Here is a 19,236-nt window from a genome sequence, read left to right as displayed (position 1 = left end):
TAAATTATGGTTAATTTGCTGGCTTCACCCTGCCCTGTCTTACTTTCCTAGATGCCAGAGCTGCCCGGATTGGGGTAAAAGTACAAAAACTTGCACAATTTTTGCACAGCTTCAAATTATGCAAACATTGTACAACATCTCAAGGATTTTTACTCCAGAATTTTGGTATAAACAGTGTGATCAGTCAGAGCCTTTTGTCTTTTTGTCTTTTACATGTTGTTACCCAGATGGCCACGGTGATTTTATATATGTGCTGTATGTTTTTGTATATATGTATATACAATGAAAAAAAATAAAAAAAAATTAAGAGACCACTTTCAGATGTTCAGTTTGTCTGATTTTTCTTGGTATATTTTTGAGTAAAATGTAAATTGTTCTTTTAGTCTACAAACTTCTGACAACAAGTCTCCGAATTTCCAAACAATAAATTTTGTGTTTTTTTTCTGAAAAGGAGAAATGGTCAAAATTAAAAAAAAACAAAAAAAACAGTGCTTTCAGGCCTCAAAGAAAGCAAAGTTCATGATCATTTAGAAACAACAATTCTAATGTTTTAACTCAGGAAGAGTTCAGAAATCAATATTTTGTGGAATAGTCATGATTTTTAAAAATAACTTTCATGCTTTTTAGCATACTTGCCACCAGTCTTTCACACTGCTTCTGGTGCAAAAAATTAAGCAGTTCTTCTTTATTTGAAGGCTTGTAACTAACCATCATCCTCTTGATGACATTCCAGAGGTATTCAGTGGGGTTCAGGTCTGGAGAATGGGCTGCCCGTAAACATGGTTTTGATGTGGTGGTCTCTTAATTTTTGCCAGAGCTGTATATAATGGCTACTCTGGATATCATTTGTGGATAAGTATATATTGGTATATTTTACTTTAATGTTCATAAAACTTCAAAAAATAACAAAATTTAAGAGCTACAGGAAGAGAATAAGGATCATCTTTACACTGACACATCATTTTACTGGTAGAGCAGAGTTAAATGATTTCTAGAGTTGACTGACTGCCTATACACCTTCCATAGCTGTCTTCCATCCACTGAGAAAAAATTTATTGGACGTAAAAATTCAAAGTGCCAACTTTTCTTCTGTTGGAAAAGAGTCTTGGGGCCCTAAAGCACATGAAATAGTAATCCCGTTCAATTGAGTTATGCACATTTGATGTACTTTTTCTTATGTGTTCAGGGTCCTTAAGAGTAGTAATAAATCCTTTTCTTTTGCTAAATATAATATTATATTTTTTCATTGGAGACAGTTCAATTATTCTGAACTAGTCTGCTTATAACATTTAGTATGGATATAGCTTAGAGGTTGCCCCTTAACTCTACTGAAGCAGGAACAAACTAATGCTCATTTCTTCATTTCTGTTCTATTATAAATGAAAAGATATATAGAAGATTCACTATTCCAAGTCTTTACAGCAGTAGGAGACTAGCCCATTTAATATTTTTCTTGTACCTTGGAAATATCAGCATAGTATAACCAAAACAATTTCATGTAATCCAAGACCCAGGTATCACCTTTCTCCCCAGATTCAAAATCCTCTTGTAATTATTTTGTGTAACAGAATAATTTACTAAGTGTCCGGACTCATTTTCGTGTTGAAATGGTTAGGATACCCTCTTACAGTTATTATACATGAGCAGCATTTCTTCTCACTTTCAGTATTTCCCCAGAAACCCTAGGTACAAACATAGTCTCTGTCTTTGACAACAAAGGCATCATGGATCAAAAATGTTATTAAGATCATTTTTCAAAATGACTGGAATGCAGGACAGTGGTCACGGACCTTCTGTAGTGTATTCCGCGTTGCATTTATTCCTTGTTAAAATCAAATTAAGCAATGTTTTCTTTCTGTCTGCACTGTACTGGCTGGAAGTCTCTAATGCCTACTTCAAGGGAGAGACGTTATCAATGTGAAACTAGGTGATTTGAAAGACTGTTATGTTTCTCTTGTGGGATTTTTAGTAATTGAGCTTGCAGTCTTTTTATCTATTGTACTTTTATTGGACAATTAGGAGAAGAAATTACAGACACTTAATGAATATATAGTGCTTGCCATTACAGTTCTGAAACTGTTTTTTCGTAGTGATGTGTTTGACAGATAATGATTGCAGTGAACAGCACCTAGATTTTTGTCACACACTTTTTATTGTTGGATTCTGCTGATTCTCTTCTACAATTTTTCCATTATTCAGTCTAATATGGAATTCCATGCATGTAAAATTGTAAATTAAGGTGAATTAAAATTGCAATTAGAATGCTTTTACTTTGTTACAGATAGTATACATGTAGCCAGAGGTGTAGCTAGGGAGGGGCAAAACTTTTGAATGGGCCCCTAACCAGGTAACCTTGATTACAACTGGGTGACGCACCCTAATAGTGGATGTAGGAGAATCTCAGCACTTATACAGTGGGGAAAAAGTATTTAGTCAGCCACCAATTATGCAAGTTCTCCCACTTGAAAATATGACAGAGACCTGTAATTGACATCATAGGTAGACCACTACTATGAAAGTCAAAATGGGAAAACAAATCCAGAAAATTACCTTGCCTGATTTGGCAATATTTATTTTTCAAATTATGGTGGAAAATAAGTATTTGGTCACCTAAAAACATGCAAGATTTCTGGCTCTCACAGACCTGGAACGTCTTCTTTAAGAGGCTTCTCTGTCCTCCACTCATTACCTGTAGTAATGGAACCTGTTTGAACTTATCAGTATAAAAGACACCTGTCCACAACCTCAAACAGTCACACTCCAAACTCCACTATGGTGAAGACCAAAGAGCTGTTGAAGGACACCAGAAACAGAATTGTAGCCCTGCACCAGGCTGGGAAAACAGAATCTGCAATTGGCAAGCAGCTTGGTGTGATGAAATCAACTGTGGCAGCAATAATAAGAAAATGAAAGACATACAAGACCACAGATAATCTCCCTCAATCTGGGGCTCTATGGAAGATCTCACCCTGTGGGGTCAAAAGGATCACAAGAACAGTGAGCAAAAATTCCAGAACCACTCGGGCGACCTAGTGAATGACCTGCATAGAGCTGGGATCACCGTAGCAAAGGCTACCATCAGTAACACACTACGCCGCCAGGGACTCAGATCCTACAGTGCCAGACGTGTCCCCCTGCTTAAGCCAATACATGTCTGGGCCCATCTGAAGTTTGCTAGAGAGCATTTGGATTATCCAGAAGAGTATTGGGAGAATATCATATGGTCTGATGAAACCAAAGTAGAACTGTTCGGTAGAAACAGAACTTGTCGTGTTTGCAGGAAACAGATTGCTGAGTTGCATCCAAAGAAAACCATGCCTACTGTGAAGCATGGGGGTGGCAACATCATGTTTTGGGGCTGTTTCTCTGCAAAGGGACCCAGGATGACTGATCCATTTAGATGAAAGAATGAATGGGGCCATGTATCGTGACATTTTGAGTGCAAACCTCCTTCCATCAGCAAGGGCATTGAAAATAAAAAGTGGATTGGTCTTTCTGCATAATAATGATCCCAAGCACACCACCAGGGCAATGAAGGAGTGACTTCGTAAGAAGCATATGAAGGTCCTGGGGTGGCCTAGCCAGTCTCCAGATCTCCAGAAAACCTTTGGAGGGATTTGAAAATCTGTGTTGCCCAGTGACACAGCCCAAACATCACTGCTCTAGAGGAGATCTGCATGGAGGAATGGGCCAACATACCACTAACAGTGTGTGCCAACCTTGTGAAGACTTACAGAAAACGTTTGACCTCTGTCATTGCCAACAAAGGATATATAACAAAATATTGAGATGAACTTTTGTTAATGACTAAATACTTATTTTCCACCATAATTTGAAAAATAAATCTTGCCAAATCAAACAAGGCGATTTTCTGGATTTGCTTTCTCATTTTGACTCTCATAGTTGTGGTCTACCTATGATGTCAATTACAGGCTGCTCTCATCTTATTAAGTGGGAGAACTTGCACAATTGTTGGGTGACTAAATACTTATTTTCCCCACTGTAGATGGTGACTTGCAGCCGACAATCTTTCTGATGTAATCATTCACTTTTCCTTATCTTTTCCATCTGGCCCAGACCAACATGACAACATCTTCCAGCCATGACTCAGCTGGATAGATTACAACAAAGACACATTTTGCTTCTCTTATTTTCAGCACTGTCCCAAATGGGACTATTCCCAACCTGCACAAACTCCTTATCCGTCTGATACCCCAATACTGAGCCGCTGCTGCTGTATATGTCCCTATTACTGTGTGGTTCTCTGTGCTCTCTAAATTCTAAAGCAACCCTCTAGACTATAGTAATGCCTAGTGCAAGTGCACTGGAAAACAATGCCCAGATTCTGCCCCCTATAAAGTAGTAATGCCCTCTGTGTACCCTCTTGATAGTCACAGTAACCTGAGTTCCCCTATAAAAATAAGTGCCCACTTTACATTTAATAATTTCATAAGTCTCCCCACTATACAGCTCCCCTATACAGAGTATGATGCCCTTATACACAGTATAATGCCCACTTACTGTTTAACACCAACTACACAGTATACTGACCCCTTAGTATCCCCTAAACTGTTTGATGTCTCCAACACTGTATAATGGCCCTCTAGATAGCCTCCATATAGTATAATGGACTCCCCATAGTCCTCCATGTAATATAATGTACTCCCCATAGGCCTTCGTATAGTATAATGCACTCCTCATCAACCTCTCTAGTATAATGCATTCCCCATTGACAGACTCAAAATTATTTAATGCACCTCACATAGAGAGACTTTATATAGTGTAATGCACTTCCCCTAGGTAAACTCTATATTGTATAATGCACCCCCATAGACCGTTTCTATATAGTATAAAGCACCCCAATAAGCAGACTCTATATTGTATAATGCACCTCCCATAGGCATAATCTATATTGTATAATGCACCCTCCATAGGCAGACTCTATATAGTATAATGCACTCCCCATTGGCAGACTATATTGTATAATGCGCCCCAATAAGCAGACTCTATATTGTATAATGCATCCCACATAGGGAGACTCTATATATTATTATGCACTTCCCATAGGTAGACTCTATATTCTATAATGCACCCCATAGGCTGGCTCTATATAGTATAAATCACCCCATAGGCATACTCACTCTATACTGTTTAATGCAACCCCATAGGCACACTCAATATTGTATAATGCACTCCCCATGAGCGCACTCTATATTGTATAATGCACCCCCATAGGCACACTGACCTGAAGCGTTAAACTGCTTTATCAATTTTACCACACACAGAACTGTATTAAAAAAAACAATTCCTGAAATGCTTTTTTTTGTTCATTCTGTCTTCCAAAGATTAGAATATCAAGCGATAAAAAAAGTCACGTGCCCGAAAATGGTATCAATTGAAACGTCGGCTCATCCTGCAAAAAATAAGCCCTCACATGACTCTGTCGGCTGACATGAAAAAATTATAGCTCTCCAAATATGGTGACGCAAAAACTAGTTTTCGCAACAAAAAGCATCATTTAGTGTGTGACAGCACAAAAACCCAAAATAAATCTGGTATTTCTGTAAACGCACAAACCCGTAGAATAAAGTCTCCTAATCGCATGAGGAACGGCATAAAAAATAAATAAAACCAATTCTTCACATGCTGTTGACTTTTTCTTTCTGCCTCCCAAAGATCGCATTAAGGCTCGGCTCACATTTATACTGCGCTCGGCACTGAGCGCTTACACCGGGGTTTCCATGTAAATCTTTGAAATACGTGATTCAGACAGAACCTCTGGTTGAACATTGCCTATAACGAGGCAGACTGAGACACTGTGGATGCCGTCTGACCTGGGATCCGGGGGCATCTGTCTTTTTAAGATTGCTTAAAAGTGCCGTCGGCCACAGTTTTGGGCACTTCTGAAAAGGACACCGCAGAACAGAGGTCAGATGGACTCTAGAGTAACTCTGCTGCCCAGATTTAGATGGAAACCCCAAAGTAAATGGTCAGCGTAAAGTGCTGAACAACTGTAATGCAAAACATTATGTAAAATGTACCCAATAAAAGCTTCCACTCAATCCTCAAAAAAGCAAGTCCCCACTCAGATCTGTCATCTGTTAATAGAAATATGGGGGACTTCCACATTACTGGTAGCACAAAGGCTCTGGAAAAGTGTAATGGTTCCTCACCCGCTAAAAGAAATGCAGCAAATTTTCCACTCCCAAATCCAAATACCCTCCTCCCTTTTGAGCCCCAGTGTGCCTAAACCACATATCCAAGAAGTATCATTTCTCCTTGTGGAGAATGACATGCTAAGCATGCTGAGATGAGGAGACTTAAAGCCGCAATTCTCCTCTGGAAAATATGCAAATTTTCTCTTCAGAGAGGAAGAGGACTAGAACTCTAGTGCCACCTATTGGAAGTAGCAATCCTACCTAAAAGTCAGTGTCAACCCTTTAACAAGCCTTAGTTACATGACTTAGGATAAAAACCTAACCAGAATCTCAATTTGCAGACACTGTGTTTCGGGGTACTGCTCCTCGTCAGTGCAAAGTGTGAGATCTGGTTTGGCTGTGGGCGAGGCATCTGACCGATATTCATGAAGTATCATTTCTCCTTGCGGAGAATGACATGCTAAGCATGCCGAGATGAGGAGACTAAGGGTATGTGCACGTGCTGCGGACCCGCAGCAGTTTTAGCTGCGGTGTACAGTACCATTCAAATGAATGGTAAAAAAAAAACGCTGTGTAGACGTTGCGGAAAAATCCGCGCGGATTTGCTGCGGTTTTGAAACCGCAGAAAGAAGTGACATGTCAACTCTTTCTGCGGAATCCGCAGCGGGTTCCTATCTCCACCATTGTGGAGATGGTGAATCCGCAGGACCAAACCGCAGGCAAAACCGCAGATAATCCGCAGGTCTTTTGACCTGCGGTTTATCTGCGGTTTTTGCAAAATCCGTGCGGATTAATCCGCAGTGGATTCCGCAGCATCTGCACACACCCTAAAGCCGCAATGTTCCTCTGGGAAATATGCAAATTGCCTCTTCAGAGAGGAAGAGGACTAGAACTCTAGTGCCATCGGTCAGACACCTCTCACACAGCTAAACCAGATCTCACACTTTGCACTGACGAGGGGCAGTACCCCGAAACACAGTGTCTGCAAATTGAGATTCTGGTTTGGTTTTTATCCTAAGTCATATAACTAAGGTTCATTAAAAGATCGACATTGACTTTTAGGATTGCTACTTCCAATAGGTGGCACTAGAGTTTTAGTCCTCTTCCTCTCTGAAGAGACAATTTGCATAAACCACATATAGCGCCCACATGTTTTCAATTTCTGTAGTGATGAGAGCCCACCTAATTTACAGGTGTGTGTCTCCAGAAGCATGAGCTGCGCATAATGTACTGTTGACTACAACATACTGGTCACTACAACGGCAGTTTGCAATTTTCACTCAGCAACATCCACTGCTGCCTGTTTCTGGAAAACACCCATGGAGTCAAAATCATCACTACATCTGTAGATAAATTCCCAAAGGGTTATTATTTCCAAAATGGGGTCATTTGAGGGGAGATTCTGCTTTTCTAGCACTTAAGGGCTCTTTATATGGAATCCACAAACTACTCTAGGAAATTCTGCACTCCAGGAGGCAAATAGCACTCTGTCCCTCCCGAGTCAGTCTGTATGGCAAAGTAGTACTGTACAGCTACATATAGGGTATTTCTACATTCAGCAAAAACTGTGGGACAAATTTTAGTGCCGTTTTTACCCATTTCCCAGTGTGAAAATGTCAAACTTGTAGCTAACACATAATCTTGGTGGTAAAAATGAAAATAATTATTTTTTCTTCTCTGCCCAATGGTATAAAAGTGACACACCTGTGGTGTCAATATAATCACTGCACCCCTAGATGAATTCATTGAGAGGTTTAGTTGGTAAAATGGGGTCACTTATGGGGAGTTCTGCTGTTCTGGCACCTCAGGGGCTCTGTCAATGTAACATGGCACCATCAAACAAGTGTAGCAAAATCTGCACTGTAATATGGCTCTACTTCTCTTTTGAGCTTTGCACTGTGCCCCAAAAGTAGTTTTTGACCACATTTGGGGTATCAGTGAACTCAGGAGAAATTGCACAACAAACTTTGGGGTCCATTTTCTCCTTTTGAAATTGTGAAAATACAAAATTTGTAGCTAAAAATGATTTTTGTGGGAAATTTATTTTAATTTTTTTGTATTTTAACGGCTTAAGTTTATAAACTTCTGTGTAGCACCTGTGGGTTCAAGGTACTCAATAAACATCTAGATAAGTTCCATAAGGGGTCTAGTTTCCAAAATGATGTCAATTGTTGGGGGTTTCCACTGTTTAGGCACATCATTGGCTCTTCATACGTGACATAGCATCTGCTAATCCATCAAATTTTGGATTCCAAAAGTCAAATGGCGCTCCTTCACTTCCAAGCCCTCCCATGCACCCAAACAGTTGTTTTCCTCCACATATTGGGTATTGACGTACTCGGGAGAAATTGCACAACAAACTGTATGGCACAATTTCTCCTTTAACCCTTATGAAAATGCAAAATATGGAGCTAAAAAGATTTCTTTGGAAAAAATGTGATTTTTTTTTTTTTGTATTTCCATGGCTCTACATTATAAACTTCCGTGAAGCACCTGTGGGTTCAAGGTGCTCAATACACATCTAGAGAAGTTCCCAAAGAGGTGTAGTTTTCAAAATGGTGTCACTTGTTGGAAGTTTCCACTGTTTAGGCATATCAGGGGCTCTCCATATGCGACATGGCCACTGCTAATTATTCCAGCATATTTTACATTCAAAAAGTCAAATGGCACTCCTTTCCTTCCGAGCCCTGCTTTGTGTCCAAACAGTAGATTTCCCCCATATATGGGGTATCGGCATGCTGAGGAGAAATTGCACAACAAAATGTATGGTCCATTTTCTCCTGCTACCCTTGTGATAGTAAAAACAAAATAGATCTAAAGGAAAATTTTTGTGAAAGAAAAGTAAATGTTTATTTTTTCTCTACAAATTCAAAAAATTCTTGTGAAGCACCCGAAGGATTAATAAACTTCTTGAATGTGGTTTTCAGTACCTTGAGGGATGCAGTTTTTAGAATGGTGTCACTTTTGGGTATTTTCTTTCATATAGACCCCTCAAAGTTTCTTCAATTCAAATGTGATGTGGTCCCTAAAAAAATGGTTTGTAAAATTTGTTGGAAAAATGGATGGTAACCCTGATAACTTCCTGACAAAAACAAATGTAGTTCCAAAATTGTGCTGATGTAAAGTATACATATGGGAAATGTTACTTTTTAACTAATTTAAAACTAGGACATATAGTGCACAGAAGTATACCCCATTGGAAGAAGAACATGTAAATGTACCAGGAATCTTATAGCCCTGCTGTGCATTGCGGACAGATCTGCAATGCACATAGAACGAATATGTCATGGGAACTTACATGGTCTCTTCTTCCAACAAAAGTTATACTGTGATATAATAGAATGCTTATTAGATAACTGAGGCCAGCAGATTTAGTAATCTCATTTCCATAGTATCTTCAACTTTGTGTTTCAGAAGACCTGAAACAGACCTGACACATTTTTGGGGATCAGACGTTTTGCATGGAACCATGGGTTCCCATAGTTTAATTTCAATTGGTGCCCACCCCACATAACCACTATCAGAAAGGGAGTTAAAAAGTTTTGTATTTTGAGAGTGCTGAGGATACTTTTTCTTTACCGTACTCTTTTTTTTCTTTTAATGGTCTCAAAGTGAGCCAGCATAAACATTCCATTATACATAGTAACTATGTAAAAGATTATCCAGGACTTTGGTTATTCTTTCATATGGGGCTAAAACTTACCTATAGGTAGTTGCTAACTGCATGCCACTTCTGCCAAGCAATGATCTCTGACAACTCTGGTAGTGACTCTTTTCCCTCCTTTAACCCCTTCCCGACCTGTGACACAGCGTATGCGTCATGAAAGTCAGTGCCAATCCGACCCATGACGCATACCCTGTGTCATGACTTCAAAGCCCCCCTGTGGGTCGGGTGACCGAGGTCAATGAAAGGTCACCTGACCCGCAGATACAGGGGGCTTTGTAATTCACCACAGGGGGCGTGGCTTCGCCCCCACGTGGCTACGATCGCTCTGATTGGCTGTTGAAAGTGAAACAGTCAATCAGAGCGATAGTAATATTTCATCAATGAAAATTGATGAAATATTACAATCCAGCCATGGCCGATGCTGCAGTAGCATCGGACATGGCTGGTGACACCGATCCGACCCCCCCACCGGCGATCGCCCCCGCCACTGAATGACAGCGGCGATCTGCCTCCCCTTCCCATCATCTGCCTCCCTCCCCTTCCCTCCGCTCCCCGCCAGCTTCCGATCTCCCTCACCCCCGGTACCTTCTGAGTCCCCCTGTCGCTCCCAGTGTCCCATGGGTCCGGGTCATGGGCGCCGCCATCTTGGAAAATGGTGGGCACATGCGCAGTGCGCCTGCCCGAATCTGCTGGCTGCAGATTCCATTCTTTCATTTTGATCACTCTCACAGTGATCAAAATGAAATAAAAAGTAAATAAACCCCCCGATTTTCACCCCCATAGGTAGGCACAACTGACAAAATAAAGAAAATAATTTTATTTTTCCGTTAGGGTTGGAATTAGGGTTAGGGTTGGAATTAGGGTTGGAATTAGGGTTAGGGTTGGAATTAGGGTTAGGGTTGGAATTAGGGTTAAGATTAGGGTTAGGGGTGTGTTAGGGTTAGGCTTGTGGTTAAGGTTGGAATTGGGGTTAGGGTTATGGCTAGGGTTGGGATTAGGGTTAGTGATGTGTTGGGGTTAGGATTCTGGTTAGGGGTGTGTTTGTGTTAGGGTTGGAGATAGAATTGAAGAGTTTCCACTGTTTAGGCACATCAGGGGGTCTCTAAACGCGACATAGTGCCACCATTGATTCCAGCCAATTTTGCATTCAAAAAGTCAAACGGTGCTCCCTCCCTTCCAAGCCCCGACAGTGGTTTACCCCAACATATGGGGTATCAGCGTACTCAGGAAAAATTGCTCAACAACTTTTGGGGACTAATTTCTCCTGTTACCCTTGGGAAAATTAAAAATTGGGGGCTAAAAATTTATTTTTGTGGAAAAACAATGATTTTTTTCATTTTCACGTCTCTGCATTATAAACTTCTATGAAGCACTTGGGGGGTTCAAAGTGCTCACAACACATCTAGATAAGTTCCTTGGAAGGTCTAGTTTCCAAAATAGGGTCATCTGTGGGGGGTTACCACTGTTTAGGCACATCAGGGGCTCTGCATACGCAACGATGACCACAGACTATTCCATCAAAGTCTGCTTTTCAAAACGTCACTACTTCCATTCCGAGCCCTGACGTGTGCCCAAACAATGGTTCCCCCACACATATGGGGTACCAGCGTACTCAGGACAAACTGGACAACAACTTTTGGGGTCCAATTTATCCTGTTACCCTTATGAAAATAAAAAATTGCGAGCTAAAAAGTAATTTTTTGAGGAAAAAAATGATTTTTTATTTTCATGGCTCTGCGTTATAATCTTCTGTGAAGCACTTGGGGGTTCAAGGTGCTCACCATACATCTAGGCAAGTTCCTTATGGGGTCTAGTTTCCAAAATGTGGTCACTTGTGGGGGGTTTCCACAGTTTAGGTACATCAAGGGCTCTGCAAATGTAACATGATGCCCACAGACCATTCCGTCAAAGTCAGCATTTCAAAATGTCAGTACTTCCCTTCCGAGTCCTGACGTGTGCCCATACAGTGGTCATCCCCCACATATAGGGTATCGGCGTACTCAGGACAAACTGGACAACAACTTTTGGGGTCCAATTTATCTTGTTACCCTTGTGAAAAAAAAATTGCGGGCTAAACATCATTTTTTTGAGGAAAAAAATGATTTTTTATTTTCACGGCTCTGCAATATAAACTTCTGTGAAGCACTTGGTGGTTCCAGGTGCTGACCACACATCTAGTTAAGTTTCTTTGGCGGTCTAATTTCCAAAATGAGATCACATGTGGGGGGTTTCTACTGTTTAGGCACACAGGGGCTCTGCAAATGTAACATGATGCCCACAGACCATGCCATCAAAGTCAGCATTTCAAAATGTCACTACTTCCCTCCTGAGCCCCGACATGTGCCTAAACAGTGGTCCCCCACATATGGGGTACCAGCGTACTCAGGACAAACTGTACAACAACTTTTGGGGTCCAATTTCTCCTGTTACCCTTGTGAAAATAAAAAATTGCAGACTAAAAAATATTTTTTTTAGGAAAAAAAATATTTTTCATTTTCACGGCTCTGCGTTGTAAACTTCTGTGAAGCACCTGGGGGTTCAAAGTGCTCACTATGTATCTAGATAAGTTCCTTAGTGGTCTAGTTTCCAAAATGTGGTCATTTGTGGGGGAGCTCAAAAGTTTAGGCACACAGGGGCTCTCCAAACATGACATGGTGTCCGCTAACGATTGGAGCTAATTTTTATTTCAAAAAGTCAAATGGCGCTCCTTCCCTTCTGAGCCCTGCCGTGTGCCCAAACAGTGGTTCCCCCCCACATATGGGGTACCAGCATACTCAGGACAAACTGGACAACAACTTTTGTGGTCCAATTTCTCCTGTTAGCCATGTGAAAATAAAAAATAGTGTGCTAAAAAATCATTTTTGAGGAAAAAAATGATTTTTTATTTTCACTGCTCTACGTTATAAAGTTTTGTGAAGCATTTGGGGGTTCAAAGTGCTCACTACACATCTAGATAAGTTCCTTAAGGGGTCTAGTTTCCAAAATGGTGTCACTTGTAGGGGGGTTTTCACTGTTTAGGCACACAGGGGCTCTCCAAATGCGACATGGTGTCCGATAACGATTGGTGCTAATTTTTCATTCAAAAAGTTAAATGACGCTCCTTCCCTTCCGGGCCCTGCCGTGCACCCAAACAGTGGTTTATGACCACATATGAGGTATTGGTGTACTCAGGAGAAATTGCCCAACAAATTTTAGGATCCATTTTATCCTGTTACCCATGTGAAAATAAAAAACCTGAGGCTAAAAGATAATTTTTGTGAAAAAAAGTACTTTTTTTTACGAATCAATTTGTGAAGCACCTGGGGGTTCAAAGTGATCACTATTCATCCGGATAAGTTCCTTGGGGGGTCTAGTTTCCAAAATGGGGTCACTTGTGGGGAAGCTCCAGTGTTTAGGCACACAGCGACTCTCCAAACGCGACATGGCAAGCGCTAAATATTCCAGCATATTTTCCATTCAAAAAGTCAAATGGTGCTCCTTTCCTTCTGAGCCCTGCACCCAAACAGTGGTTTATGACCACATATGAGGTATTGGTGTACTCAGGAGAAATTACCCAACAAATTTTAGGATCCATTTTATCCTGTTGCCCATGTGAAAATGAAAAAAAATGATGCTAAAAGAAAATTTGTGTTGGAAAAATTAAAATGTCCATTTTTTCCTTCCACGTTGCTTTAGTTCTTGTGAAGCACCCGAAGGGTTAATAATCTTCTAGAATGTAGTTTTGAGTAGCTTGAGGGGTGCAGTAGAATGGTGTCACTTTTGGGTATTTTCTGCCATATAGACCCCCCAAAGTGACTTCAAATATGAGGTGGTCCATAAAAAAAATGGTTTTGTAAATTTTGTTGTAAAAATGAGAAATCGCTGGCCAGCTTTTAACCCTTATAACTTCCTAACAAAAAAAAAAAATTTGATTCCAAAATTGTGCTAATGTAAAGTAGACATGTGGGAAATGTTATTTAATAACTATTTTGTGTCACATAACTCTCTGGTTTAACAGAATAAAAATTCAAAATTTGAAAATTGCAAAATTTTCAAAATTTTCACCAAATTTCTGATTTTTTCACAAATAAACGCAAAAATTATCGACCTAAATTTACCACTACCAGGAAGCCCAATATATCATGAAAAAACAATCTCAGAATCGCTAGGATGCGTTGAAGCGTTCCAGAGTTATTACCTCATAAATGGACACTGGTCAGAATTGCAAAAAATGGCCAGGTCATTAAGGTCATGAAGGGGTTAAACTCATCAACAAACCGGCTCTTTTTCTTCTGGTCTGATCTGTCAGCATGGTGTAACTGCCAACATTATGCTGATTGACAACCAGTACCCACATTTAGACAGGCGGGAGACAGCTATCAATCAGCATGACATGAGCAGAGATAGCCCATTCAGAAAGTAAAGCAGATGATAAAAATGTACTGTAAATGAGACATCACATGTAGTAGGAGATCGCCAACAGGAGTGTCTGTGACCTCACCTGGAAGCTATTGTCTCCAGGCAGAACAGACAGGTTAGCAACTACTTGCCTGTAAGTTCTTGGCCCCATATGTAAAACAAGCAAAGTCCTTGACAACCCAGTTTTCTGTTATTGCAGATTGGTACTCTTGACTGCTGGGCACAATAACTTGTGATATATCATCTATCCTTTAGGGTACCTTCGCACATCCATGTGAAATGTCCAAGTGCAGTCCAATATTTTATCAGATGGCACTCGGAAGCACAATGTATCACCGAGCCATTCACGCATCCGTCAATATAATGAAATCGATAATAAGATCGGTCAAACTCAGAGCTTTTCCTATTCTGATCCAATGTTGAGAATTAGAATAACATGTACTCAAATGGTTTGTATGCTGTCCGATGAAAAAGTGGACATCAGACTTATTCAGACAGTTATGTGAATACACTCAGGCTCAAAATTTGACTTTAAGCTCCTATGATATTCAAAGACTTACTTTAAGGTTGTCATAGCTCATTTTCTAACTAAAGTAGTCTTACTGTTCCTATTTTTGACTAATGGCTTTAATACTTAGACACAGATGTGCCCTTTCTTGCCTTTGCTCTTAATTGAACATTTGCTTAGATGAATGGTGTGTGAACACCAGAATTTTCAAGGGTTTAGCTAGCATGTTGCAGTATTGTATTGATTTTTTTGGTTGAAAATTGGGTTCACAAACTCGAAAAAAGATCACCATCTAGACATACATTTTCAACTTTTTAAGTATTTAAGAAAATTAATATTTTTATTACAAGCTAGATCCTAAATTGCTGTCTAGCATAGGTATTATAAGAGGTTATTTCTTAGTCTATTACTTTGAGCTAAAGCACATTATCTTTACTATGAGCGTATATGATTAAATTATAATTGAACTTCAGATCCTCAGAAGTTCCACAGTGATAAATGGCTAACACACAACATATCTGGCAGATAATTATAGAGCTTTTTTTTTTAGGTCAACCCAAAGCACACATTTGGGGCCACCCATTCACCATGCCATTCCAGTGCTTCCTTCGCCTATGTTATAACTAGGATTAGAAATCTCAGCATAATAGCAACCATAGGAATTGGAATTGCTGATTACTTTCCATCAATTACGCATGTTGAAAAATTGGCATAGAATGATAAATGTCTTCATAAGTTCAGGTGGAAATGTGCCCATAAGGATATATAGGGAATATTTTTTTCTTGTCAGGTTCCATCTGCAGGGTAAATGAAGAGAAATACCTAATTTCATTCATATCGGAAACATGTCTGAACTTGCTTAGATTTTAGTCTCCAAAGAATCATATACACTCCTCTACTTTCTAACTGTGAAGTTTAAGGAAGAGAAGGTCACAATATTAAAAGAGGATGCCGTGGAGAGATAGAGGAGGAAATTTCTGCATATTAATGTGCAGCAAACAATACTCTGCCTATTAACAACTCTGTGTGAGAGTATGAAAAATGTACAAGATACTGAGATCCATCATCACACTCGGCGGGATCTCTCACCAATTCTTTGTGCAGATTTGTATAGTCTTACAAAGATATTCTTAATATCCTGCTTCTTCACAGTCAATCATTTGTCTTACTTCTCACTGGTGTCATAAATAAATTATATATGTATGCAAACGACTCATTTTATCCTCTGATGTGATTTAATACAAACATCATATGGTACATTAATATCAATTCGAGTAACTTCACTCCTTCCATACCTCCTATAATTTAACTCTTGCTGACTACCTGTTTTAATTTTAAGGTGATATTTTCTTGTCTAACCATGTATGATTGTTCTGTCTCCCCATAGGAATACCCATTAGCGATTATCCAATGGCCGGAATGCTTCTGCGGTTACCCTACAGTTCAGTTTAACCTTTATGAACACCTGGATGCCTCTTTTTGTTCTGGGTCTTTGAATGTCAGTAGTGGTTCAGACGTCGCAAGGGATGACAATTACTATTCAGTCTATCAAACTCCCATGCAAGGTAAGGATGCTAAATTGTGGATCCTTTGTCTTTCCAGAAAAGTGCTGATTATTGTAGCAGAAACAAACACTGTAATAATATAAGAAGACTTATTTTATGAAATGGGCCTTGGTGTGCTTAGACTTTAAAATGTTTAGAAATTCAGACCAAAAGGTTAATGCAAACATTAAGTTAGTCATAAAACTTCAACTTTGCCATAAAATCTAGTAATAAAGATGACACAGCTGAAGGATAGTAATTGAACATTTTGATTTATTTTCACTAGTCTCTTGTAACTAAATTTAGTATCTCCTCCTGACCTTGCTTAGGAAAATGTGATGTTCCAATGGCCTCATTACGAATAAAAATGTTTAATGACAGTTGGGATAGGCGTCAGTTGTCAGCATTTGCTGTTACAATAACAAAGACTTTTTAATATTAACCTTTAATCAGATTGCTGTTAGGCAGTATAATGTTTTACTGTAAAAAAAACTATTATGTTTCAAAAATTGTAAAGCTAAGAGAGACATGTCCATCATCACACGCCCATAGAAGGTCCACCTAGTGGATAGCATTTTGCTTTGAGTTTTTTTGGAGAAGGGCACCATTTTTAAATAAAGTAACTTAAAGATGGCATATTTAGCATGTCATCAAATGAGATCAAGTTGTTACTTAGTTTTGAGATAGATTAATGAAAATTAATGAGGTTCTTCAAGAAAGTAGTAAAATGCCCCGATTACATAGTTCAAACAGCAACCCATCTTAGTCACGTTTCAGGATAGGTTCCAGTATGAAAAAATACAGCTCCTAAGTGTCTCAGTCTATAGGAGTTGAATTATAAACACACATACCGGTGAGCTTTTTGAGAAGTGTGTCACAGCTGGTCAAATAAATCTTCTCCTTTGTCGATTGACCACAAATATTTTTTTCCTTCATCGTCAGTCCACCTTGTGCAGTCAGCCAAGGAGAAAGTGTATTTCTTCTCCTGTCACAGCCGTTTTCCAGCAGCTTACAATACAGCTCCTCTGTCAGTTGAGACAAAAATCTCAAGAGCTGTGTTCCTTCAGATTGCAGCCCGTACTGAAAAGCGATTAGCATAGGCTGCTCAGGGCAAAACCCATCAAAAGGACACAAGAAGTTAAAAAAAAAACATAGCAGAAAAAAGGCAGCCATATTTAGCAACACATGTGACAAAACTAATGCAGTGCATGATGCAGCAGCCCCACCCTTGATAAAGGTGGAGGCAGTACAGGTGCAAAATACTGTTGAAACACCCACTCACACATCTACCATTCATATAGAGGGTGGATGCCTAGTATAAGAAATGAACACGGATAGGGCTTGTATGGGGTGTAAAGACTCTAGCTTCAATGACGTGGGCCACTTTATTACAGACTAAGGTAACTCCATTAATGTTCTTTGGTCTAACTTATAGCTAACTAATTTTACTCACCAATTTTGTACATTTTGTCTGTGTTACCACTAAGGAAAAACAGTATGCAGCAGTATGCAATGTTAAAGTGTTTCTAACCTGCAAATTAGAGCTAAGCTGTCCACAAATATTGCATTTTAAGTAGTTGGCTAATATACAAGTATTAGTGAATGCCATTTAATGAATTTGTCCATGAGCAAAGCTCTTATAGCTATGCAATAAACAGCTGCTGGCAGCTATTGTTGATGATGGACTGGCAACCACAGACATTTTTTTTATTACAGGCAGCTACAATAGTCAGATAGCTCAATTTAGTGACACAAGACATGTTTGCTGACAGCAATGCTAGGAGACTTATTAGAAATTCACTGACAGTGGATTTAGGGCACAGCAGTTTAATTAACTTGATCTTATTTCAGTACCAATGTGCAATGCATTGTACAATAAGAGTTGTAACCCCTTCAGGCTCCCTGCATATACATGTATCTGGTGTTTCAATAATATGCCCACATTGTAGCATAGTCCAATCTCTTCCATCTCAGATACTCATCCTCTAACATTATAGTCTATTGGGGGTTTATAGGAGGTCAGACGTGGTGCAAGATTTAACTTAGCAACAGACTAAAAGAAAAAAAAAAAATATTATTTTGTGCATTAATATGAATGGGAATTATTTAAGGTAGGTTGTGGGACAAAAATTAAAATATAAAATATAATTTAGACAGCCTAATGTACATTAGTATACTAATGCTGCATAATATACATTAATTCTCGTTAATCTTTATATTGTTGTAGGAGATTGCAAATTTAGTAGATTACTAATGCTTAAAGCAATGTTCCTCTTCTTATTGTGGGATATTTCAGTCCAGTGGGCAGTATTATCAGTGACTGACAGATTTCTTCCTATAAGACGAAATATAGAAATGGCTATCAGTCATTGTATAGTGTATTCATATACTTAGAAGTCAGTTTGTAAATTTAAACGGGTTGTCCAGTCTTAAGCTACAAGTCTACAGTCAATCGATGTGACTGTAGGCTTTTGAATCCTCACATAGCACGCACGGCACACAGTGAGGATTCTCCTGCGCCGATACTGGGAGTCATGTGACTGCAAGTATGCAATACGCATACTACTGTCTACATTCCTACTAGATGGGTGCAGCCTCACTCAATGCAGATGTATTGAACAAAGCAGTTTAGTAAGAATGACGCTGAGAGCATGCATATTGCATACTGGCGCTTACTCGTACATGACTACGGCATCAAGGAATCGTCACAGCGTGCAATGTGCATGATGTGCGGTTTAAGACCGGACAGCCCCTTTAAAACAAAGCTGTCATCAAGATTTTGCTAAATAGCCTACAGGCATTGTCAAGGTTGGCGCTGTTAGACTGATTAAAATGATACCTTAGTTGAAGAAGTCCATCTTGTCGTTGTTGTTTAATCTTTGCAGGTTTCAGTTAATGAGATTCTCATGTTTCAGGGCGGCCTGTGAGCGGGACTTTTTTGGTGCTCTGGCCTAATATGCA

At 39.5% G+C, this 19,236-nt stretch overlaps 1 protein-coding gene across 2 annotated transcripts in view; it reads left to right on the top strand.

Annotated features, from left to right (window-relative positions):
* The window catches only part of WSCD1 (WSC domain containing 1), a 373,645-nt gene that overhangs the window by 326,351 nt on the left and 28,058 nt on the right, over positions 1 to 19,236 (top strand). For both annotated transcript variants that reach the window (XM_073565577.1, XM_073565578.1), the window contains one exon: positions 16,119 to 16,296. In XM_073565577.1, the coding sequence (XP_073421678.1) occupies positions 16,119 to 16,296 (178 nt within the window). The remainder of the gene's footprint in view (positions 1 to 16,118; positions 16,297 to 19,236) is intronic.

Source organism: Dendrobates tinctorius, unplaced genomic scaffold (genome assembly GCF_039654945.1).
Source record: "Dendrobates tinctorius isolate UK_male_01 unplaced genomic scaffold, ASM3965494v1 ptg000016l, whole genome shotgun sequence".
Lineage (NCBI taxonomy): Eukaryota > Metazoa > Chordata > Amphibia > Anura > Dendrobatidae > Dendrobates > Dendrobates tinctorius.
This window is presented reverse-complemented; position numbering and strand designations above follow the sequence as displayed.